At 34.3% G+C, this 26396-nt stretch overlaps 1 protein-coding gene across 1 annotated transcript in view; it reads right to left on the bottom strand.

The window, feature by feature from the left end:
• Positions 1-26396, bottom strand: part of WDR27 (WD repeat domain 27) — a 91201-nt gene that overhangs the window by 56208 nt on the left and 8597 nt on the right. The window contains 15 exon segments of the mRNA XM_053938948.1: positions 4682-4779; positions 8678-8788; positions 8790-8800; positions 9099-9196; positions 11988-12121; positions 12669-12790; positions 15643-15732; positions 16827-16930; positions 18114-18147; positions 18150-18184; positions 18707-18785; positions 20232-20308; positions 21464-21597; positions 23036-23103; positions 23534-23637. Of these exon segments, the coding sequence (XP_053794923.1) occupies positions 4682-4779; positions 8678-8788; positions 8790-8800; positions 9099-9196; positions 11988-12121; positions 12669-12790; positions 15643-15732; positions 16827-16930; positions 18114-18147; positions 18150-18184; positions 18707-18785; positions 20232-20308; positions 21464-21597; positions 23036-23103; positions 23534-23637 (1299 nt within the window).

Raw genomic sequence — 26396 nt, 5'->3', positions numbered from 1 at the left:
ACCTCACTGCTCACATAGAACCAGTGTGTCTTCAACAACGCTAAACAAAGTGGTGGTACCACCTCCCACAACCTGCTGGCAACACTCTTCCTGATACAGCCCAGGATAAGCCTTCTTTGCCTCAAGGGCACATTTCTAGCTCATATTCATCTTGGTCTCCTTTTTTGCAAAGCTGGTTTCCATCTAGCTGACCCCTGAGCATATATTGGTGACTGGGGGTTGCATTTGGTGCCAAGAGTACTTTGCACTTCCCCTTGCTGAACTTCATAAGTCTTCTACTAGCTCATTTCTACAGACTTCTACAGCCTGAAGCAAGGAGCAGAGTTCATGGGTGGGATTCCAAGGCTGGTCAGGGCAATTAAGGCGTGGTGCAGTGAGGATCCTCACAGTGCATCTTGTAACTTGAATAAATATGCACCTGAAAATCTGATGTAAAGCCACATCACACAATTATTGACACAAAGAAGGATGAAGCTTTCTTGCATGATGCCTTTAGCCATAATTTATTGATGAGCAAGAAAGGCTCACATTAGTGCCTAAAAGCTTTATAGGGGATCTGAAATCTGCCTTGAGGAAGAAAATTTTATACTACTTCACATTCTAAAACCTCTCTTGAGAAAGAGGACTCCTTGGAATGACCCATGCAAGAGAAGGTGCAGAAAAATGGACATACATATTTTCTCATTATCATCCAGTCATGAAGATATATGTAACTTTGCTAGTGAGCTGGTGCTACTAAGTGTTTAGTCAATATTCTAAATGCATTTAATGAAGTGAAGGGTGCAACCCTATGAATTTATAGTTTCCTATGAAATTCCTATGAAATTATAGTTTCCTCCTAACAGAATAAATGAAAGAAATTTCCTTTCTTCTGGATATTTAAAGCATAGAATTACCTAATCTACAAGTGGGAAGAAGTGAGAAATAGAAAGGATTCAGACTGGTAAAGCAGAATTGAAAACTGTCATATGAAATTTAAGTGATATAGGAACATACTAAAGCAGCTGGTATTTAGTCTAGTCTGATACTTTCTGTTGTTATGAGTTTACTGTGTAAGGGAATTGAATGTTCATTAATTCCTAAGTGTTTATATTCTCTCTATGCATTGGTTTTACAGCACTAGGATGCCAAAGTACATCTCACTGCCCTACATGTTCATGAGCATAGCCACTAAACACAAGCAGGACTGGCAGACAAGGAGGCCTAGTGTTTTAGAATTTTCTGATATATCCAGCCTCTGTGGCTTAAAGGACTCGGCAACTTGTGTCATTCCAATCCAGACTTTTCTGAGATATTGAATTTAATTGGTGGAGGTATGTCTGAGTATAAATCAATGCTAGATTCCTGACTTCAGAAAGAGTAGCAATGTCTCCAAAATACATTCAATACACATGGCAGTATGAGAAAGGATGGTAAAGTTTCTTGTGTCTTACAGATGAGCGAGTCTACAAGGTTTCATCACAAAGAACACTTCAACTCCTTCAAAAATGTAAGAATGTATTAACTCTTCGTACCTCCTGATCATTAAATGCTTTTCTGAGTCTTTTATTGGAATCCCAAACCTGGTGAATATAATATCCATCTCACTCAGATTTCCACAGCATCTCAGCCTAACTTTTGTGCTCACTGCTTTCACCTTGGACACAAGAGAAAGTAATTTTACTTGTTCTCCAAGTAGTCATTCTTTTAGGCAATATAAACTGAAACTGCTCTTCAAAATATCTTGGAAGTTGGTCAAAGGTCATTATCTTACTCTAAAGCATAAGGTCTCATAGTTCATTATCCTAACCTGGAAGAGGATTAGCCATAGTTTTCTTCTTCCAAGAAAAACTATTTTCCTTGCTTCTTTGTTCCTAAGTCTGTTTTGTAGATCATCTAGAGCTTTTCTTAGCTATAGTTATAAATTAGTAGAATGCAGGAGAACTATAATAAATATTCAAAATCTTCAGGCAAACCTTTACAAATCCATGCATTTCAAAGCAAATGGAGCAGAAGTCTGAGTAAATCCAAAAGCCTCTAGAAGTGTCCAAGATTCCCTCATTTATTGGCAAGATGACCTGGCTGTGTGAGGTTGGCTGACAATATCAGAAAGTTAAAATGTCTTTTCTTGTACCACCTTCAGAGGAACCCATGAGACGTTCTGGCACTCTCTGAAGGAATCTTGGAATGCCTCAAGATCATCAATAGTGAGAGAGACAGACAATTTCACAGATTTATCCAGAAAAGATGATGAAAATTGAAGTTGCAAAATAATTTCACCAAACTTAAGAACATAAGAAAAGTTAAATGAATTTTCCCTGGGGAAAAAAAAAAATCATAGTTTGATAACACAGGTTGGGTTTCGTTGGTTGCAAAGTTTTTGTAGAACTCAAAGAAAAAATATCAATATATTCGAAACTTATAAAGCTGTAGGCCAGGTTAACCTGTTTGAAGATTTACTCTATGCAGATCAACAAAGAACTAGAGCATCCTGCTATGATTTCTCAGTCAATTGTGAGGAAAGGAATGTATGTCATATGAAAAGGAACTATCAAAGAAAGTGAATTTAAAAAGCCCCCTAAGAGTCTAAGGCAATTGTGCAATTATTCTGCAAATTATTTCCCACGCTTTCAACAGCAGCTTTGAAGAGCACTGTGCTGAAGGGATTTTTCCCCCTTACTTTATTTAAAAATTCTGTAAAGTATAAAATGAAGTAACAATGGATAGATTGTCAAGGGCAGCAAACAGATTAAAGAAAAGCAAAACAGTTTTCACTGTGGATATCTAGGGAAAATATTTAGAACAAAATCTACAAACAATAAAGTGGAGATCTTGGAGTTAGTGTTACTATCCACAAGACTGCAAGCAGTATAAATGAGAAGGTGGACTTACCTTTGCTATATTGCAAGAACACAGGACAAAAATTTCACTAAACAAACCCTATTCAGGCAAACCCAAAGCAGAAACAAAGAGAGGTCATTCCAGAGGGACTGGAAACAGTTGTTGATGCACCAGCTTTACAAATCAACAACTTGAAGAGATTAAAGGTACTGGCCCACCATAAGGTTGTTTAGGAACTAATCTCTCCTGTAAGTATTCAACAGTGCAAGGGATGGACTGGATTTGATTGGGCAAAACCTATGAACAAAAAAAAATACGCAAAAGTGTTCAGTCTGTGTAACTATAGTAGACCTAACTCTTCAGCAGAGACTTGTTCCAAGTTCAAACAGACCTTTCCAAACTTAGACATTTAAAATTTATTTACATGCAAAACACCTGGTGAACACATAGGAAAAATTGAACAGTTTTACTCCTTTTGAGAACTCAGGAACAGATTTTAAAATATAGAAGACTCAGTCTCTGGTCTGAGCAATGGCGGAAAATTTCATTTTTAAAAATGTGTTTTTTCTTTTTTTCCTTGAAAATTGCTAACAAGTGAAAAACAATTATATATTGTTTGTATTTCTTCTCCACAAGAGTTAATGCTACTGATCACTGTGTAATGTGTAACACCTATACATAGTACCTCACAAGCATCCTTAAAATATCAGTCATTAAGGACTTGAACAACTTTTTTGAAGCTTGGCTAATAGAACACAGTGGACACTAGAATACACTGACCTAGCCAAATGAAACATACAGCAAGAACATACATAAATTTGTTCCTTCTTCTCAAGACATATTCATTTAATTGATTGACCAGACTTTACACTTAAAATGTTTTACCATTCACTGACTTTACTTATATTAGTATTTAGAAACAAAGAGACAGATAAGTGATCTGTGAAAAGCTTTCTACTTTTTCATTACTCTTCAGCAACACAGTTTGAGCAGCTTATTAGAAAAACATAAGAAGGTAACATATTCCAACCCCAGCAGTCTCTAGTTTCACTACTTTCTGGCATTGAGTGAAGGTAATACAGCAATGATTTTGAAAAGAACACATATGCCCCCTATAGATTTAATGTCTTCTTACCACAGAAAGATGGAAATAAATGAAAGGCTCATTAAGCATTGCCCAAATAGAAAATTCAGTACTAGAAAAATTATATGACAGCTTTCCATAGATATGTTTACATACACAAGAAAGCAAATAGAAAGTTATTCTTTAAAGCTTAAACGTACTCCCCTTTTCTTTTAAACATAATTATTTTGGCCTCAACAACAGAGCTTGCCCCAGATATTACTTTTCCTAAGCAATGTTCCCTCTTTGATGTTCTATTCATTTGTGCCAAGGCTTTCCCAAAACTGAAAGGCATTTAGAAACAGAGTAGCATTTAATTCTGAGTTTATGGTAATGTACCATGCAAACTTACAGCACTACATACATGGTTCATAAAAATGTTGTTGCAATTGGCTTATATTTTAAAAGATCCATCATAGATTTTACTTCTTTTAGCAGTAATGGCATGCTTTTTTGGAAATACCATTAACATTCAGTTCGGTGCACCATTATATATATATACAATTAGATCTACAGATGTGGGTAAACATAGGTGATAAACCCTGAATATTTAATAGCTTCCACATAACTGTAATTGAGGAATGAGCACTTTCTTTGATCTCTAAAAACTAGTAAACTTCAGTTAACCTGTAGTTCAGATTCCACATCTAGATTTCTACTAGTATATGAAAGCAATTCTGAATTCTGAATAAAGATAAAGCAAAGCTTTTTATTCCAAGGTACCTAATTCATTCTTACCTCAGTGTTCTTAAATCCCACAGTTTGATGCCATCACCTGCAGCTGTGGTCAGGAAAAGGTTGTAAGCTTCAGGTTGCTGAGTGCTGAAGGATGATCCCTGTAAAACAATAAACCAGTTTCAGGTAACTATTCTCATGGCATTAATTACTTATAGAATCATAGAATATCTTGAGATGGAAGAGATCCATAGGAATCATCGAGTCCAACTCCCTGCTCCTTGCAGAATTATGCCATATGATTAAGAACATTGTCCAGATGCTCCCTGAACTCTGACAAGCTTGCTGCTTGGACCACTTCCCTGGGGAATCGAGTCCCATCACCAACCACCCTCTCAGTGGAGAATTTAGTCCATCTAGGAAATAAACAGTAAATATTTGTTAGATTATGTGAATAAAAGCTTGTCTGCACACACACAAAGGAGGAAAGAGGAAAAGTATGCAAAGAGCATGTAGAGGAAGTCCCGTAACCCAGTCACAGAAATGGAGCACAGCCGTGGCTCCTCTCAGTGCTGTGCCAGGACAGCCATGAGCTCTTTGGTCCAGGGGTGACACCCACCAGGATGGTCACTGAGACAGGCTATCTGGGGCATCTCAAGACTGATGTGGATTACTAAAATCAGGGTGTGGGATCCATCATGTAAAGCAGGGGAAGATATTTTGTGATTGCACAAGACATTACGGGATGTTTAGGGAAGAAAATAAGGGCCGTGAAAGGGAGGGAGCAAAGGTTACGTCAATTAATTATAAGACATTGTTAGCCTTGGGTTAAGTGTCCAGTTTCCATTGACTTCAGTAGCAATTGCATTAATTCATCACAAGACTAATTTTGGCTTCATACTTTTAAATAATTAAATCCAGTTTAAACCTCTGATATTTTAACATCCACATGGCAAATCTCAGTCTTTTTGCTGGCTAAAAACTTCTTTCTCCAGGGAACCAAATTGAAACAGTTAAAACACTTTCTTTCCTTACCATTGACTTTCTTGATTTGGCTGAATACATCACAGAAACCTCAAGGTAATTTCCTGAAATCAGTATTTGACTGCCAGGAACCTTCTATTCATTATGAAAGCTGGTGCATAGTTTGCTCTAAGAGATAAATTAAAATGTACTGCAACACATTTCCTAACAAAGTCTACACATTCTCACATTAGCTCTGTATAACTTATAAAAAAAAAAATAATGCAAAAGACAAAGACAGTAATAGTCCAAAGGACAGTATTCATTAAAAGTTACTGAGTATCCTTTTTTGTGCTTTTGAAATATTTGCTTGCCATCCCTCACTTCAGCCAGCACTGGTCACAAGAGTCCAAAACAAAATGTTCTACAGACACATACACATTTACTTTTTGCATTACTCCTTTACTATAGAATACACAGAATACAGGAAAAAACTAAAAGTAAATGCAATTCATTTTTTCTTTCTCTGCCCTGAAATATTGTCAGCAATATACTTTATTAACACATACTTGTATCTTCATCTGCTACTGAATATTGATATAGGAGACAAGAAAAAATATAGTAGTTGGGATAATATGGAAGTTGAATTTTATTTATCATTATTTGTCACTAAACTACGTTTTTATAGTCCCTCAACTTATGATAATTGATTATTTATGAGAATCTGATGCAAAAAGTAGCAAAATCCCACACACTCTTGAAACTATTCTTTCATTCTGATAGACAAATCCCTTTCTTCTATCCCATCAGCCTCCTCATCCACCACTGTAATCCATTCTCAGCTTCTCTCTAGATTAACTACACTGCAACCTTCACATAAAATTTAGCCTCAAGGAATGGTTCTAAAGAATCTTGCTTTCCTTTACTAATTCCTTATGAGCACCATTTATGTCATCCAAGGACTGCAACTGGCTTATGCTAAAGGCATCTATCAATAGACATAGCAGAAAGCATTTTGTACCTTCTGGTCATCTCATACTTTTATCAACATTGTAACTATGGGTAGGCAAAAGTTAACTGAAACTTCAGAGTTACCCATTGCGTTTTTCAGTCTTCACATCAAGTAGACTTCCTAACTAATGAACCAATGAATTTCAAAACAAAAGGGTCTGAACAGAAAATTGAAAATTTTGCTGTTTATGTGAAAATAAGTACTCTGTAACTGCACTAGCAGAACATAATACCATCCAAATATTTGTGGCTCACAGTGACAGTTTTCTGTTCAAAGAATATGTTTTGGACCTTTACAAACTCATTATTAATACTAAAGCTCTGAATCTTTGTGGTCTGAGCTCAAATTACCATCTATTTTGGTATCTCAGATGTTTCTAAACTCTAAGACAGGAAGAGAATTTTGATACTTCAATTCACTTTACTAGGTCTCTTAAAACTCAGTATAAAAAGCAATGGATTGTTATAATAAGCTTAATCAAAACACTGAAGGCTGAGATGAATTTCAAACACACTGGCAATTGCAAACAATTGCTAGAACAGACCAAAATAAAAATTTAAAATCAAAGTCATTACATGGCAAATTATATATACTTGCTTCAGCTAGTTTTGTCTAAAATCAAAAATAAGAGAATGTCATGCTGATCATCTAGGTTTCCAGGAAATCCTATATATTTTATAATTTGCTAACAGGTTTCTCCAACATTTAATTGGAACATACTTGCCCTATTGTCTCCCATGACCCTCAAAATAGATTTGCTTTTTTATTCATTTAAAGAGTAAATTTTATTATTATGCTCACTTAATTATCCAAATGGAATCACAAAACAGTCTTGGAACATGAGAACTGATTTGCATGAATCTAAACTAGTAAATGCACTTCAAGAATATATATATACTGCAATCACAAATGAGTATTTAGTCCACACAATGAGACTAGGAATAGTCCAAAGGATAGCCTTAATAAATTTTGGGGTGTAGGCACAGGATCTTCAGCATGAACTATTTCTCTCCACAGGTTTGTTTCCATTAAATCATGTCTCATCACTAGACAGCCTTAGATTCCGGTGCATTTCATACTTCAAACAGGATGTAGTTTGCACACAGCATTTAACACATTTTTATAAGTCTAATTTGTTCTAATAACTTTAAACTATCCAATGTAATAAAATTGTTGATGTGTAATTTTCCTGTTGACTTATCTAAAGTACTAGTTTTATATAACTGAAAAAAATAGAGAACCTTGATGTATAATTGTCCCCCAAGATGGTTAGTTTTCTTTGCTATACCACATACATCTAGGTTTTTTTCCCAAGTGAGTACTTGCCCACAGCTTTAGAATTTTTCTTGATTAAATAACCTGAAGGCACTAAGCTGACCCAGCAAAAATAAAAGCCAGAACTTTAAGCCTATATGTGTTACAAAGAGTACTAAAATAGCACAATTTTAAGTGTTTTACCAGATCACACCTATAAGGAAAACCCACAAAGAGTTCTACAACAGTAATAACAAGGACTGTTTTAAACCCACAAAAGCAAGGACTTTCCAAGCAGGAATGAAGCACCACATTCAACCAGACCTAACACGGCAGGCATTCCAGAACATATGCTACCATAAAAACTACAAACACTCAAATCAGTCTTCAAGGGAAAAAAAAAAAAGACCAAGGATGAGGGGTTGTAAGTCATCTATTCTATAGTAGTACAGTATAGTATAGTAGAAATATTTTTTTGGTTGCTGTTACCAATGTTTCAGAATAAATCACACAGTGTCAGATTGATCTTCAAAAGAGAACACTTACATAAGGAAAAATTCCTGTTGAACTACAGTATTACAGTCTAGCACAAGTAAGGCAAAAGATAATAAACACCTCTCAAATAGCAAGATCATTCAATCAGTCTCACTGCTCCCTCCTTTACACTAGAGAATAAATTAAATCTGTATGGACTTATCACAGACTCATGTCCTTGCCCATCCTCCCCAACATATAAAAACTTACCGATTACTATCAATTACTATCAATTCTACTTTTAACCTCTGATTTCTTTGTTGATGATGATAGATAAAATTCAATAAAGTATATACCTTGTTTTGGCAGATCTGATGGACTGATCTAACATGAGCTTCCTGTATCACTGCTGTGCTGCAGCCTGCATTGAGGTCAAAAACTTCCAATGCTCGGTTGCTGCCAGCTGTAAAGTACAATATCTGTACAGTTCTTTGTGCTAAAGTTAAACTTATCTAAAGGAACAAAAGTAAATAGCCAGATAAAAATACAGATAAATAAATATATATATAAACTGTTGTATTTCTTGCTCTATGAGAAAAAAAAATCTTACAGCAGTAAAAATTTATGTCAAAGGATGAAGTTCAACATCCCACAAAAAATTACAAGTTTTTTAGTCTAATAGAAAAGGAGTAGTAAATCATCCAATGCTCCTTACTTTAGCTGATGTCCATGGCATTAAGTCCAAAGAACTACAAGGAAAAGAAATATAAAGGATACAAGAATAGAACTCATTTACTGCTGAAAGGCTGGTAATTGCCATTGCTGAAGTCATGGGAAATTTCTGTACCAATTTGGAAACACTCTTCTGTTTGTACCTGCAAAGAATATCAAATGAATGCTAGTGTTAATGAAATTAGTATGATTTGTAAACTCCCACTGGAACCACAAATCAAAATGCTTTCTTTCATTATTAAAAATTAAAGCGACAGAACATTTGCCTTCTTGTTGAGATCTGTTAAAAACTTGGTAATCAAACTCATTTGGATGAAAAAACCCATAATATTCATATACAGAAGACTGATTTTCCATCAACATGAAACACTAAAATAATCCTGTATGTACACTGAAAATATTGAAGAGATTAAAGTCTGTTAAGTACCTATGTTCAGAAAGCAGATATACCACTGGTTTCAGTGTAGCATTTAATGTGCTGATGGATAGGGCAATCAGGAAGAAAATGAGGAGAAAACAGTGAGAAAAGAATGAAAACCATGAGGAAAGAATAATTTCCATTTAGATGGGAGGAGAATAAGGGACTGTATTGTAAAATGCAGGCAAACCCAATGGGAAGAAATGATGTCCAATTCCAGTTGAGAAGGTTGAAAGTTTTCTTTATTATAACTATGCTATTATACATTAATATACTACATAAAGGAAAATACTAAAACTACATACCTACTTTTCTAACTGCCATATCTAACTCACAACTCATGACCCTGTTCCCAAGATTCCAGACACAGGTGGACCTGATTTGCCATCAGGCTCAAAATCCTCACCAGAATCCAATCAAGCAATCAGCCCAGGTAAACATTTCTCCAAACACATTCCACATAGGAAAAACAAGGAGCAGAAATAGAAATTGTTTTCTTTCTTTCTCTCTGTGCAACTCTATGAAAAAAAACAGAGAGAGAGAAATGTGCTTACCACAGGACTGATCACACATTACCAGAGAAATTTTGCTTCCCAACATATGCAGAACTCTTTAGGGTCCTGTGGGTTACCTGCCAGCTCCATGCAGAGGTGGCAAACATGCAAAAACCTCTAAAATGGCTTCAGACTTTTTTATTGGACAACACAAAACTGTGCTGTTATTCAATATAATTAAAACTTTCTGTTTACTGAAATATATCCACATAGGCAACATGGATCTATTCTTATAGTTAACAGAAAACAAAACTCCATGGATATGTAGGGCAACAACAGTGTGATTTTCATAGAAGTGTCCTAAGGAATACAGAGTTAATAAAAACTGTACTGAGTCTGGATGAGGTGGAGATAATTTTCTTCATAGTGGCTTGTATGGTGCTGTGTTTTAGACTTAAGATCAAAACAGCATTGATAACACACCAGGGTTTTAGTCCTTGCTGGACACTGTCTGCACAGTTGTTAAAATAATTTCTGTGTAACAGTTAGTATTATACTTGCATTTTAGCACGTCTGTCTAATGAAAGTGCAAAAGTCCATGTATGACCTGCTGTAGGAATCATTACTGTTTCTTTCCAATAATGCTAAAAATTTGCAAAACTGAGATCATTTGACAAAAGCAATATTGTTGTCAGCCAGATCTGTTCAAAAGAAAAATGCTTAGTGATCTGGTTTTTGCCTTTTGTTGTTATTCTCCAGCAATGATCTCCTGATCTTTTCAGATGGCCATCAGAACTACTTTAGCACTGATGATGAAGCAGAAGATAATATACAGTGTTTTTCAATTTAATCCAAGAACCTTTCGTAGTTTTCACAAATACTTTATTCAAATAAACTAAAAAGTAAACTGCACTAGACATCAAGATCAAATGATTTCTCTATTTTTTTTGGGGGTAAATCTATCCAAGCTAACTTTAAATAAGCTGACTGATATAAGAGGTACAATCTAATGAAGGCAGTATGAAGTTTTCTCTGGTCCAATTTACCCTGCTGAAAGAGGCTGATTAAAACAGTTTTTTCCCAAATGCAAGAACAATTGTTTGAATTGACTGAAGTACCGTGCTTCTACACTGCAGACTGTTACACAGAAATACCTCACAGGGCATGGCACAGGTAGAATTTCACACAGAAAGCAAATCAATCCACAGTAAACTGAGATTCATCAAATACAAGTTATGAGAAAACTGAACCAAAGTACCAGAGGTGGGGAAAATAGAAGAGTACCCATTATTTAAAAAAAAAAAAGAGGAATTTTGTCCTATTTAGGATTTTTTTTTTTAACAGAATGCATTTTGCATTTGCTACACGCCCTATATATCTTCAATTTAAAGTGCAACTCATTTCAAATTTAGGCAGGTATTGTGGACACCCTGAGCTGGGCACTGTACACTGGTTCTTATCTCTTAGAAATTGAAGTTTATGTAGCAATTAGGGTTAACTTTTTATTAGTTTATCAGTATCTCCATAAACTAAGAATTAACAAGTAAAACAAACTAGGTAGGCAGATTATGGAAGAAAATTATTCCATAATTCTGTCTGACCATTTAATGTTTCAGTGAAGTTCCACATAGCAGGTTCATGCCTCAATCCAGGAAAGCACTCCTATTCCTAAACATATTTAAACTTGCACTTAGTTTTTCTGTGCAGCAGCAAAACTACCAAGGAAATAGAGGAAGGAAACAGACCAGCTTTTCCCATCTGAAGATGTAGTCCAATACTGTCTAATATCATTAACAGACAGAACATACCATACACAATATCATCTAAGACTTCAGTGTTGTAACCCTAATTCTTTTTGTTCTTCCATTCAAAACAAAGGTATTTTGAAAGTATTTTTACCATTTGTTCAGTTTTTTATCTTCTGTAATATTTTTGTCCCTTCAGCTCACCTCACCACACACACAGTCCCAGATCAAACTGTACAAGTACTTTCATTGGTCTGTTAATGAAAAATGAACTCACCGTTTTAGGTCATCCTTGGTTGTGTCTAGATGGAAACTTAATAGATGAAATTCAGCTCCACAACACAGCAATAGAAATGTATCTATAAAATAAAACTGTGCAAAGTGTACAGTCTTATGGAACTTCTCTTTACCCTGAAACATAAAGGAATTTTTCAAGAATGGATTCAAATATTTTCTGAGATTCCTTGTGTTAAGGCAGAGCCTTCCGGTCATCCTGATCATAGGCCAGAAGGTTCTACTACATAGTGGCCCTTTGTATTTTTGACATCTACTACACTCAAAAAAAAAAAATTCATTCTGCTTAAATTAGCTGGCAGTATATCTGTAGTCAATTGAATCTAATACACTCTACCTTAATACTCTGAACTTCTTTTCGAATTGGAAAGTGGACTGAAGTCAAGCAGAATTAAGCCAATGAAAATACAATGTACAGACTAGACAATAAAACCAATACTTCCAGACATGCCCACTAGGTTTTTTAACAAGATTGATTTTTTTTGTTTTCCTAAATGATCATGAGAAAAACCTAATTTGGAGTCAATGGAGATCACCCAGATCATTATATCAGTGGGAGTCATCACTCAGTAGCTAGAGATATTGGTTTATTCTACAAAGCTTTTAAAACAGAAGTAGCAAAACAGCGTTCTCTGTGTCCAAATCAATGGAAGTTTCCAATTACCAGAATTAGGGCAGTTTTCTTATTGCAGACTGACCAGACCCTTAAAGTTCTGTCTTCTGATGCAGAAACTAACCACTTCCTGTCATGACTCCAGCCAACAGAGTTAACTGCACCATCATGACCTAATAAAAATAATAATGGAAATGTCATAAAGCTAATTTCTTGCATTAAAAATTTTCTCTAGAGTTACTTGTATTGTTTTAATATAATTATGCACAACATTAAAATATATTCTAAGTACAGGTTTCAAGTGGTTGGTTTAGAATTGGTAACAGTAAACCAACTATTGAAGTGTTCTCCCACCAAAAAACCCAGGAAAATGCTTCTCATTAATAAACAGACAAAGATAATTCCAACTGTAACTTTTAAAAGTTATTAGGAGAGCACTTTCAAGAAATATCCTTGAAATTAAATTTAAGCAAAGATTCAGTATTGGAAAAATACTTGGAGTATTATATTATAATGAAACTTTATATTAAACATAGTCTGGAAACCCCTTAAGACATCAAAAATAGTTGAAATACTTCGGTTTTTTTGTTAACCTTTTATTTCTGAGCTAGCTATTTTTGTCAAAATAAAATGAGCATGCCACTTCAATGGCTTGTTAAAAACAAGGTTGCAATCTTACAAAGAAAGAACTTTAAAAGGCAGAAACAAGAGTCAAAAGCTAAAATTATTAATTTTATCTAGCATTATGTTGAAGCTGATAAAAAAACAACATGCTAATCAAATTTTATAGATTTGATGCATGTTATTGCAATTTGTCAGATGAAGTCTGATGAATTTCATGTAGCCTTAAAACATTCAAAGTTCTTATGCTGCCCTCTTGTGCACATTTTATCTTTACTCAACAGAAGTTTTATATAAAAAATAGTTTGCTTTAAATTACAGGAAGGCTATTAAATATATTGCAGCAATTGAGATATTTTTCAGACCTATGTCTACAAAAAGTCTTATAAATGAGATATTTTAATTCCCAGTTACCAAACAGCTGTAGAATTTTCACCAGAAAATTGCACAGGTACTGCACAAATAAACATGTATTATTCTTATTTTGTTCATGACAGAAAGATTTATTTAAAGGCTTTAATTTTCCAAAAATATTTGGAAGCCTTGAATAATCTGCATTAAAGAAAAAAAAAATCACACAAAACCAATCAAACAAGAAAAAGAAAACCATAACAGAATATACAAAACAGTTTTCCAAAGTATTAAGGAACCTGAGAAACTTTAGGAAAATATGAGGTTTGGAAAATTGGAAGAGCCACACAAAAGAATCTCTGCTCTCCAGGCCCCACAGTCCCAAAGCATGGTGAAGGAGATGCCAGCTGGCTTGAAAGAGCCCAGTAAAATTCAAAACAGGCATTATTCAGGGTTCCCCAGCCCTGGAGCACATTGAGAAGAATAGCATCTGGTTTTGTAAAGAGACAGCTTCAGAAAGGCCATGCTGGCTGTAACTCTTTACAGCTGTTCAAAATTACCTACACTTCACTACAGGACACAGACACCTGAAGCATCACCACTGAAGAAGAATGCAAAACTACTTAAATCTGTAACTCAACCCTCCAGGGAAAAAGATTGAATAAATTAGGCTAACAGCACAACTGCTGTTATACCATTCCTCTGATGCTGCCTTATAAAGCCATGACTTTTGATAAGCAGCAATATTCAGATGTCAATGCTGCCTTGAAACTGAAATTTTTTAGCAGGATACAATTTCCATTTCTTGAAAAAAAAAATTCCACATTGCCATTGATTGCAGCTCTAAGTAAGAATAATGCATCATGGTTTTTCATGAAAACACATATATTATGACACTTCTAAAACAAGAGCATCAAAAGTAGAAAGTAAACAGCATGGTAATCTGAACACCACAGGAAAAACAATGTGAATGAAACAAGCAGGCAACTAATGGTTTGTGGTTCCTAATCCCATGCATTACTTTACTTGGCCCTTCAACATTTATGTTGCTTTTGGAAAGAACAATATGCATGTTAACAACAATTGAACAACAAGCATGCTAACAAGCTTTTCAGACTTGTGCATTATTATAAAAAAGTAATTATTAAGGGCATCAATGAAGTAAGTGAAAAACTTAAGAACTTGCTATTTCAGAAAAAAAAGGCCCCATTATTCTGTCCACAAGGCATCTTTTAATTAATTTCCTCTCACAAGGAGGATAATATCAGTCATGTTGCCTCCTTAATGACATGCTCACTAAATATAATGAAAATTACTTAAAATGAAAAATTTTTTTCACAAATCAGTTTTCCAAGTTATTTACCTAGAAATAATTCTCTAAAATATCTTTAAGGTAGTCTGGTTTTAATACTTGTTAGGGTCAGACAGTAAAAAACACTTATTTTCCATTATGAGCTTTCACAGAAAATTCATGCAGCAGGATTGATTTAAAGTCATACCATTTGCAGTTATTAAAAATTTAACAGATTGTTCCTGTAGAAATTTAGACATAATCTGGTGTTTAGGACTCATTTAAAAACATACATGTTTACACATGTATACACTTTTGTAGTTTTAGATTTCTTCAGAGGAATAGTCCCTCTTTGTTTAACTGGTTATTCTCAAGAAGTCTGGAGTTGCAAAGCAAACACATCTTTTGCCAAGTCGTCACAGTCAATTTTTGGCTAATAAACTATCAGAAACTGCTACAATATATACATGCATTATTATTGCAATATATTGCCTTTTTTTCTTTGATTACATCAAGGTGAAGATTTCTCTATGTATCATCATAGATTGCCTTTTACCCCACAAAAAAATTGAGAAATGGGAACACCTGGTAGTCCATTTAATTCTAGGACAAAATGAAGCAATCAGAGAAATAAATTTTACATCTCAAATCATCAATACTCCCTCTTTCTGGTTATTAGGGTAATGTAAGTGGAATCCATGCTATTTTAGAGCAAACTCAACCATATACTATATATTTTTATAATATAATTAATAAATTTACCTGAAAAAACATCATGTACATCAGCGAGATTGGAATTGAATATCAGCAGACTTTTGTCAGCCTGGCCACAAGCCAACAGCTCTCCATCCCCTATAAAGAAGAGCATTTAATGATTTACATCTGAAAGCAAAAAGGACATAATATGCTGCTTCTTTTAATCATAAAAATGATGTATGTCACTATAACAAAACAAAACCCAGATATTCATTTCATATGTTTAACACTATTTTTTTTGAACATCACAAATTAGTGTTGCAGAATTTGATAGGATTTTGTAGGCAAATTCATTTCTTGTCCTGACATATTCTCTAAATAACAAAATTCCTTAACTCAAAAAAAATCTGAAAATTTTGCTAAACTGGGCTTATTGAAGCCTGTGTGTACATGCATGGATGTGGGAGAAACAAAAAAAAAAGAGAAATATGTTTCTTCCTCAAACTACGAGATTTATACTTAAAACATACTAGCAAAACTCTCTAGGGAACAGAGATGGTTGGAATATATTTTAGCAAAGTGACTGATTGCATCTAATTGCTTTTATTTACTGAGGATGAAAGTTGTTCTTGTCCTCAAAACACTTAAAAATATTTAAGTTCTTAAATATTTTGAAAATATCTTGTCTTGCAGGGTGTACATTGGCATTATATACATGGTAGAATGCTTGATTGCTAATCTAGGAAGTGCTTTCTGCTTAATCATATTTAGATTGGAACTGACTAAACTTGTTACAAGAGTCATTTATCCAAAGTAGTTAAAAATGCCTCTCTTTGGATCTCACAAAATTCTTTTTTTAATATTTCAATTTACAGTAATTGAATAATATTTATATAATATGAGTATTTTGAAACAGAACTTCAGTATTTAATATACCCTAATGAAACTAAGTAAGTGTGTAAGAAAATAAATTCTTTAGTGAAAGAACTTAGTTTTCAAGTAGTAGTGAGAAAGCCAAAGAATAAATTCAAAAGGAAACAAGACATAAAATCAGAAAGAGAATCCTGTTGCATATGAAGTAACAGCTTGCATGGTAAAAAATTATGAACAAACAGTATGTGGTATTGCCAGAAAGTTTTCTGTGAATTTATCCACACTAAATCCCCAATCTTTAGAAACTGTGTCGCGCAAATTTTGGATTTCTTTCTGCACACTGACACAACTGCACTTTTTATAAAGCTTGTACTTACCAGAATATTGAAGACAAAAAATTGGGGTTGGTTTACAAGTAACAGATATCTCTTTCTCATATTTGATTGGAGGATAACTTTCCAATGGATATTCTTTATTTTCACTTCAAATAGGGGAAAAAAAAAAAAAAAAGAGTACATCTTCAGTTACATGAAATAAATGTGGTTTGGGAATTATTGTAAACATCTTTATGTAAATTTTAGCTGGAAGAAGATATGTCAAATCCACTGTAGGAGCCAAATTAATTTTAAATTGTTTTATTTAAACTACTCCTACCAGTAAGAGTTGTGAATTCACAAGATGAGGAATTAACATTGTCTGGCAAAAAAAAAATTGCTTAAGTCACAAAAGAATTTAAAGAATCTAAATTCTACCTTGTTTACAAAGACCTTGTGGCAAAACGTAATATTAACTAAAAAAAAGCAATTTAAATAAAAAACCCACACAATACTTAAAATACTAAGTAGCTTAACCTATACAAAACAGTGCTAAACCAAAGTTGAAATTCTCTGAATTACTCATGTAAAGGCTTCCTATGTGTGCAAGGTTTACAAAAACTTAGTCTTGAGCTATTAAGTGGATTTCTTAACACTTTAACAGCTCTTTTTAAAAGAGAAAAGTTACGGCACCAATCATTCTTTACTTTCATGTTTGTATTATATAAAACAAAGAGTATATAATAAGAGAATATATGTGTGCAATATCCCCATTTAACATTCCATACAAATTAACACAAAAATGCCAGCTTTAGAAAAACATTTGTTCTTTGTGACCAGTGATAAAGATTCCACTGGTCAGTTTGTACTATTACACATATTCTATTTAAATCCATTGGAGTAAGTTTGCATTAAATTTCGGTAACAAGATTTTAGGGGTGAATGAGGGACATGATGTGAAATCACTTCTCCCAGTGCCACATTCAGTTATTTTTTTGGACTAGAACTGCAGCTTAACATGTTGGGACTTAGCTTCCAACCATATTTAGCACCTTTTATTCCTACCAACACAAATCTAAGAAAACAGATATGTATATTTTCTTTTATATGAAGCACTCAAATTTATTCACAGTCTGATAAACCAAATCACTTGCTGCAGTAATGAATTTTATTTATAATAATATATATAAAATACATTTTATTATAATAATGAATTTTATTTATTATTTATATCAAATTTACCAAGCCTTAGTTGTAGTGGCAACCCTTGCTAAAAAAGTTCCAACAGCAGAAATATTTTTAATTTGGTTTAATTTGTTCCTCCTCTAACAGAGCCACTAGATGCCTTACCATTTACAACTGGTCTTCCACTTAGATGCCTTTTTTTTTTCAGGTTAGTATTTGGAGAAAACATGGCCATTCTACAAGAGAGAAAACATGCACTTTCATAGGAAATATTATCCTCTGCAGGGGAGAAACAGCTTTTTTCAAACAAAAGCAACCTATTTCCTTCTTACTATTTACATCTGTGGGTAATGTCAATAGATAAGAGAATGTACATTTTGATGACAATATAAATGTCTAATATTCTAATGCCTGAGTTTAGACCTTGATTTCTGTGAGTAATTTGTTGAATAGCACATTCTGAAGGTCAAAATCCATACAAATAAAGTTTTCAGACAATACATTCTGCAAACTGAAAGAACAAGAGTGTAGTCAGATGAAAGAACCTGGACACTAAATAGGGATTTCAAAAGGAAGCTGGCCAATGACCAGAGGCTGTGAACATTTTGGTTTACATTACGTTTTTTAAATTATTTTCTTTGATAATATCATTACTATTTTTCACAGGTGATTAATTTCACAGTCATAAGCCTACATAATTATGTGAAAAAAACATCACACACCAATAAGACAGGGAAAGCAGTAATATTTTTACTCACCTTGGTGCTACTGTATATCCTGATGACTTAATTTTATTATGGAAAACCAAAGGTTTATCCTTCACTGTGTTCTTTAGTACTGCAGGGAAATAATTTAATTTACATTAAATGTTTTTTTAACATTAGATAGTTTCATACAGTATAAATACTTAATGTTTCCTTATGTTATGAAACACATAAATGACAAATCATCCTAAAACAATGATTACTGAGAAAAGGAAAGATATATGAATTGCTACATTGTAGAACATCCCTCCTCCAATTACATTAATAAGTAGGAACTTCTTTAAACTTTAAAGTCACAAGAATATTGTTTGGAATCACTTTTCTCACCATTCATTTCAGTTAGAAAAATGTGTTTTCTAACTGCCTCTGCTTAGACTTTGTATGCATTAGCTATAATGTATTCACAGCCTATATCTGGACTAAGGAATGGATCAAAAGATCATTAACAAGCTGCCTGGTGGGTACCTGTGAGCATTTGTGCTCCTGGATGGCTCAGACCATGGTTAATGTCTGCATGCCCAGTGCTATACTAGGAAGCCCAGTGGGCACCCCTCAGCTCCAAACATATCAGCAGAAACAAAGTAAACAAATGAACGTCATAAAGTGGGAAATTTTGTTGATATTCCAAGGGAAAACACCCAGCATGCTGGGACACATTGATCTATGCTGAGGGTAGAAGTCCCATCAAATGCCACTAATTATCCTTTCTCTTTATGCAGCAATGCGGCACAAAAAGGCCCTTCCTGAGAAGCTCCCAGTACCACACACCTGAAGAGACCAAAGGATTTCATTACAGCATTTACCCATCTGATCATGGGATGTCAACAAAGGCAGCTGACAACACAGTTGTCAGTGCTGGGTATCCAAGGCAGCCTGGAATTCTAGCTAAAACTCTGTAGATGTATTCTGAAAACACCATAAAACCTTAGCGATCTAACCTTTGACATTCTAACAGGCACAATATATGCAAATGGTAAGGATTGTTGCTCACCAAAAAAGCTACAAGTGCTTCGATGGTAACTGGACATCAGGTCTCTTTTTTTAAGCAATAGAATATAGAGACAAAAACTAACTTCCTAAACATCCAGTACTAGCAGAAGATTATTCAGAACAACAAAATACACCAAAACATCTGTTTGGTATATTTCATAACCAAAGTTAAGAAAGAAATGACAAATTATACAAAAATTTACTGCATGCTATGGAAAAAGAATGACTTAGAAAAATTTAAACCTTCCACACTCTAACACTTTTAAAATTCACAGAAAATTCTCAGACAATAGTTTTTGAAAAAAGAAAAATACTTCTAGCCATAATTTTTAACTGCAATTATGTATGTATGATATAAAATATTAACAGAAGTCTAAAATTCTTCCTACTGAAGTGAAAATATAATGCAATATATATTTAAAACAAAAATTAACTTACTGATTGTATTAGGCACAAGCCAGCTAGATGTCAGTGACTGTTATTAAAAATATAAGTTTATTAATAAATTTCAGGATTGGTTTATACTTACCAAGTGTTTAACTAGAAGGTTCTTTCATGTTCTTCTTTAAACCTTTACACAATGGAGAATTTGCCAATAAAGTACCCCTAAGTTATAAAATGAAGCACAAAAAAAATGATCAATGCAATGAACAAGTTTCAGATTAGAAAAAAGTGTCAAAACTAATTTTTAGTTATTTGTCTGCATGTGTGTGTACATGTCCAATAGCCATCAGATTTTAATGAAAACAAGTTAGGCACAGTGCATTAGTTATCGTCTCAGATATTCAGCAGCACAGACAAGCCTTGGCCCTGACTCAATTCATAGAGCATTGCTTTTACATGCTGGATTCCAGTTTTGCTAATATTAACTGATGATTAACCTTGACTTCAATAAGACTTTCCACACTGTCTCCCATAAGAGCCTCACAAAGAAGCTGATCAACTGTGGTCTGGATAAGCACACATTGAGCTGGATTGAAAAACATATGAACAACCAGGGCCAGACTGTGATGATCAAAGTCCAGTTGGAAAGCAGAAACTAGTGGAGTAACCTAGAGGTTATAACTCCATTCCATTGATTCCATAGGTATAATAATTCCATGGGGAGCAGAGTGACGCTCACCATGTTTACTGATGACTCAAAGCCAAGAGGAGTGTCTTAAAGAGCAGAAGGTTATGTTGCCATCCAGGGAGACATATACTGTCTGCATAAATGGGCGGACAGCAACCTTTTGAAGCTCAACAAGGTGAAAGGCAAAGTCCTGCAGCAGAGGAGGCATGAGCCCATAGATACAGGCTTACAGCAGACTCTAGAGCCAGGCTCTGTGTCCTAAACCCAGCAGGAGGACAAGAGGCAATACACAAAAAATGAAACACAGAAGGTTCTCTCTGAACACTAGGAAACACTTATTTACTGTGAAGGTGACTGAGCACTGACACAGGCTGCCCAGAGAGGTTGTGGCATCGCCCTCCATTGACATAGTATAAAGTTGTTTGGACACTGTGATGGGCAAATGACTCCAAGTGGCTCTGCTTGAGCAGGGTGGTTGGACAAGATGACCTGAAGAGGTACCTTCCAAACTCAACCATACTGTGATTCTGGGATTTCTCCCTCTCAACGCAACTAAAGCATGATAAGAAAAGAAGTAAAATCAAACCATGGCAACAAGCAGCACTGCAGAAAACCATATGACACACTGTAGTACCAGATAAAAAAAGACATCATCCAACATGGAGAGAAAATATTTAATAGTTCTATACCTGGCAATAACTGATAGACTTTTCTCATTTCCACATGGAAAAAAATCACTGTGCTGAGTTCTCACCAATTCAGGAAGGTTAACTTCCAACACAGAAATCATATCTTCAAACATCGAGGCAATCAAGCATAAAACCTGCAGCAATCACCATAAATTAACACTCCCTTTACTTAATAATTTAAGTTCAAAACATAATGCATAGATAATGAAAAATAAAATCAATTTCTAAAACTTATAAAAATTAATCAAAAAATATCCATGGGCTTAGTCATGAAGAACATTAAGTGGTAGAGTGCTTAAAGCTATCCTTCAGAAATATGCCAATTTGCTTAAGTGTGTTTTAACAAACTTACATACATAACAGTGACAGAAATTCCAACACCACCTACACTAGAGACAACTCTGCAGTAAGAGCTGTGAGAAAAGAAGTACACATGGAAGAAAGATTGGCTTCAGCAACATGATGAGAACATGCTAAGAGCTGAATTTAAACAAAATTCTTCTCTAAAGCAAAAGACTTCCATGTGAGATATGTAGCCTAGATTGAGCTTACACCTGTAGGAAAACTGCAAAATCAAAAATGGAGGATAGAGATAAGAATGCCTTCCAGTTTCTTAAAATCACTTCTGGTGGCTTTCAACAGAGATTTTCTCACAACCTGTCAGGATCCATCCCCATGCAGGCCACCAGTCGTTGGTGTCGGTGCTTAGCAGCAGTCAACAGTGGATGGGAACTGACTGTCACCATTAGTTTATTATCTTACTGTAAGACATTCATACTTTCTCTCTGTGAGTTCTCACAGGCAGCTCCTCACAGCACTGACTCCTTTTATCTTTCTTCCACATGGCTGGCTGGCTTCTTCCTGTCCCTATCATGAATACCTGACCCTAGTAACACATACTAACCCTTTCTGTCCCAAGCACAGCTGCCTGAGCCTTGCTCCTTACAGCAGTACAACCAACTCCTTAATGCTCCTCTCAATTAGCTGACTCACTCTTTTATAACACACATCCTTATTGGACCATCCTTATTGGACCACCCTTATTGGACACAGCTGTGACTTATTAAAGGCAAGGCTATTCCTACTCTTTGGTAATTAGTACAGCTGCAACTCCTTAGGGGTAAGATTGCCTTCAGCTCTATCTCTATTCTCCTGCAATCCATTCTCCCACAACAACCCAAAAAGCTTTGACAGATCCTTTAGAAGGATTCAGAAGTAGCACATACTAACATTTTTTTTGAGAAACAAGGTATAACAATGTTTATATACTTTTTTTCCCTTAAAATATTTCCTCTGCTTCTTCAGTGGTCATTCTTGATATTCAAGGTACATCCTGAACACTGTAACAATTCACGTTTTCCTTTTTAATCACTTTAGACTGTATATAACCTGTGAGAGCTTCAAATTAGCAGATTCCATAATGAAGAATCAACCCTCTTCAAGAAATTACTGCGTAAATCACATTAAATAATACAAATCTGTGCACTAATCTGTTAGCAAAATGTGTAAATATTTATTGAAAATAACTGTAACTGTTAACATTTATTAAAGCAATTTTTACTGTATACTCACCTTTCCATTAACTGCCTTCCTTGTTAATGCACATGATATGGCAATCCAAATGCTGAGGTCACTGTAATCTTTACCAAGAAGAACAAAGTCCTATAAAATAATACCTGCATTTCACAAGGAAAAAACTTAACTCTAAGACACACACAAAAAAATCACTCATACTAATTTGACATGACCCTAATCCACTGTCTTCAGAGTATATACTTCTATATTACCCTCAAATTATAATGGAGTAGAATAACATTCCTTATATTTAACCCTTATTAACTGCAAAATTGAGTAAAAATTCATTGCTAGCCACTACACAGATCTAGCACAAACATGTCCTCTGAGAAAAGTCACCAGGGCCAGGAAAACATACACAAACTATTAGGAAAAAAACATGTTTAAAAACATTTGGTTTCTATTGTATTCTGCCATTTCACAACTGAATTCTTACATTATTTATGTCAGACAACGAAAGCAATCACAATGTAATCATATTGCTTTTAAACATACCTCTGTAAGATAAAAGAGCTTCTAATTCAAAGTTTGCCAAATTAATTATTGACAAGCCAGTAGAGGTTCCTATCCAAAAATAGCCAGTATTCTGGGAAGAATATCTATTAAAACAAGGAGAAAAATATATCTGAGTAGGGTAAAGAAGCTTTTCTTACTACCACACAACAAACAGAAATCGGGTTTTTTAATGCTCATTGCCCAGTCCCAGTATAACAATAATAAAGCACACACAGAAAAAATACATTAAATTTAAAGCTTTTTTTTACCAAATCTGTAGCTCAAAGTTTCAAGCAAAATTGGTGAAGTTCTGAAAACTGAGAGCAGAACACAATCCTTGATTTCATGTAAGTGCTTCATGGCACATCTAAAACTGCACAGGAAATAATTTTCTTCAAAAAACTACTGTCATTTGTAAGAGTTGGGAGATGCTGTAAAAGCATCATATACACAAAAAGAAAATTCAAACCAAGAGGCAAATCCACTCGTAGTTTACTTTTGCCACTCTTACATGAACACCCAAAACGCAGGGAAATTCATTGTATGTTTTTACATAATTAAAGTGCAAGAGAAAAGCCAGCACAAACTGAAGGGAAAAAACCCCAGGCAAGGCTGGAATGTCTGTCTCAGCCTGTGCTTAGTGGCAGCACTATTGCAGTTGGGTAATGAAATCCAGCTTCTGCAAGCACCACACAGTAAACCAACGGATTTGTTAATTTCAATTAACAGCCTCAAAGACGAAATATATTATCAGGCATAAGATAATTGTTACAAAATAACAGTTGTCATTCTCAAAAAAACCTAAAAAAATTTTGATGCCCCAATAAATAAAAATTGGCATCAACATTTTAATAAATTTTCCAAATAGGAGTCAGTAGACTTATTAGTTTGATTTAAAATCAGACCACAAGAGTTGAAGTAAGGATATGAAAAATATGAAGCTGTAACTTGGTATGAAAAGTTCCCCATGGTGAACTTAGTACTATTTTTATCCCCCCTGCAAAACACAAACGAAAAAACAAAAAACCCAAACAAACAAACAAAAAACAACAGCAACAAAAAAAAAAAAAACAACCAAACCCTAAATGTATACAGTCAAATATGTTAAGAAGCAGACTGGAATAGACAGTTTCATTTCTGGTTTGTGATACTTTTACATTATATGAATAATTTTATTTGTGATTTGCACTACTTTCATTATGGCAGTAACAGACTGATTTAATTTGCAAATTTTTTGAATTATGTATAAAGAAGTGTCATTATCAAGTTATTACGAACACCATAAAGTGATATATCCAGGAAGTTTAACTCACTCAGGCTTTACAATAATAAAATCCATTATGATGAGATTGCTCAATGTCAAAAAGCTTAGGAAAGTAGGAGATGCCTAATTTTGGACATTAGTGTTCCAAAATTGTTTCATTGTTACTTTTCATTGCAGACAGGAAAATATATCAGGGATTGCTCAATTGTTCAGACAAATCTGAAGCACCTGCTAAAACCAACACACTGTCTTTAAAAAATAAATAGAAAAAAAATTTTATAAAAAAATTTTATAAACACAAAACGCTCAAAATATAATATAATATAATATAATATAATATAAATAAAATAAAATATAATATAACTATATATATAACAAAATATAATGGAACTGAATTAATAGTAAGAATTTAATGGCCATGGTTGTTTATAAGCAGAACAAAACCTTCAGCTGCGATGTGATAGCTGAAAGAATAGACCTTAGATGTACTCTGTGAAGCAGTAACAGGTAGGTATGGGAAAGTGATGTTATCTCAATTCAGAAAATTATTTCAAATAATCTATTACTGTGGATCTATTTCAGGCAACTATGTCCCAAAAGGGGATTAAAAAATAAATTAGACTGAGTTTCAGAAATTTTCAAAATCAAATATTAAAAACATTACACAAAACATGCTTTCTACAAGGTACAAACTATTTTATCCAGAAGTGCAGAGGAAACTTGTTCATGAGCTGTAATTTGCTGTCCAAGGTGGGAACATGATAGTGGCTGGCACTGGACTAACAGAGTAAAAAACATACTAAAAGCCTGTATATGAAAAGAGGGTAATTCAGGCTAGAGGTAAAATTGAACAACTTCACTAGGGACATGATGGGTTCTTTATTGCCATAAAACTTGTCATCTTTAAAGATGTGCTGCTGTTCAAATCAAACTTACAGTTGTGATGAAGGCAAAGCTTTGATACTTTTGAGAGTGGTATTATACAAGTAATAAGACAGATTGTAATAATTCATCATCTGAACTTCAAGTGCTGTCACTACATTAAAATATGTCTGAGATGTGCATCTTAAAAATCACCACTTCCTTCCTCTCAATGGTGGTACTTCTAAATATGCAGGCATCATGAAAATAACTGTGAATAATTACTTAAATTAACATAAAGACAACCCAGGACTGCTAGATATTTTTCTTCTTTGTTTATCAAAAGTTATTTATATATCTAACCTGAGATTAATCAGTTCCATCTGAATAACCCACCACAGAGCAAAGGTTAGGACAAGAGTTTTCTAAAATGTGGTGTGGCTGAGAAATAATTTATACAAGTGACAATCATAAATTAGAACATAATCAGGTTGTTATTTGAGACAGTTCTTGTGGGAGTGTCCTGAACAGATCTCCAGGTGCCTGATAATATGGTTAAACTTCTCTTCAGGAAAGAAATGCAATGCAAGGATTAATTCTACCTGGCTAACCAATTCCATGGGAATGAGTAAAAGTATCATATTCTGAAACATCTGTCCCTCTGACAGAAGTTTGACTGGAGCAGGTTATGTAGTTCAAAAATTATTTAAATTTGGAAGACTGACACAGTCACACAGT

The sequence above is a fragment of the Vidua chalybeata genome, chromosome 3 (assembly GCF_026979565.1).
Source record: "Vidua chalybeata isolate OUT-0048 chromosome 3, bVidCha1 merged haplotype, whole genome shotgun sequence".
Taxonomy (NCBI): domain Eukaryota; kingdom Metazoa; phylum Chordata; class Aves; order Passeriformes; family Viduidae; genus Vidua; species Vidua chalybeata.
Note: the sequence above shows the minus strand (reverse complement) of the source record. Positions and strands in the feature narration are given on the sequence as shown.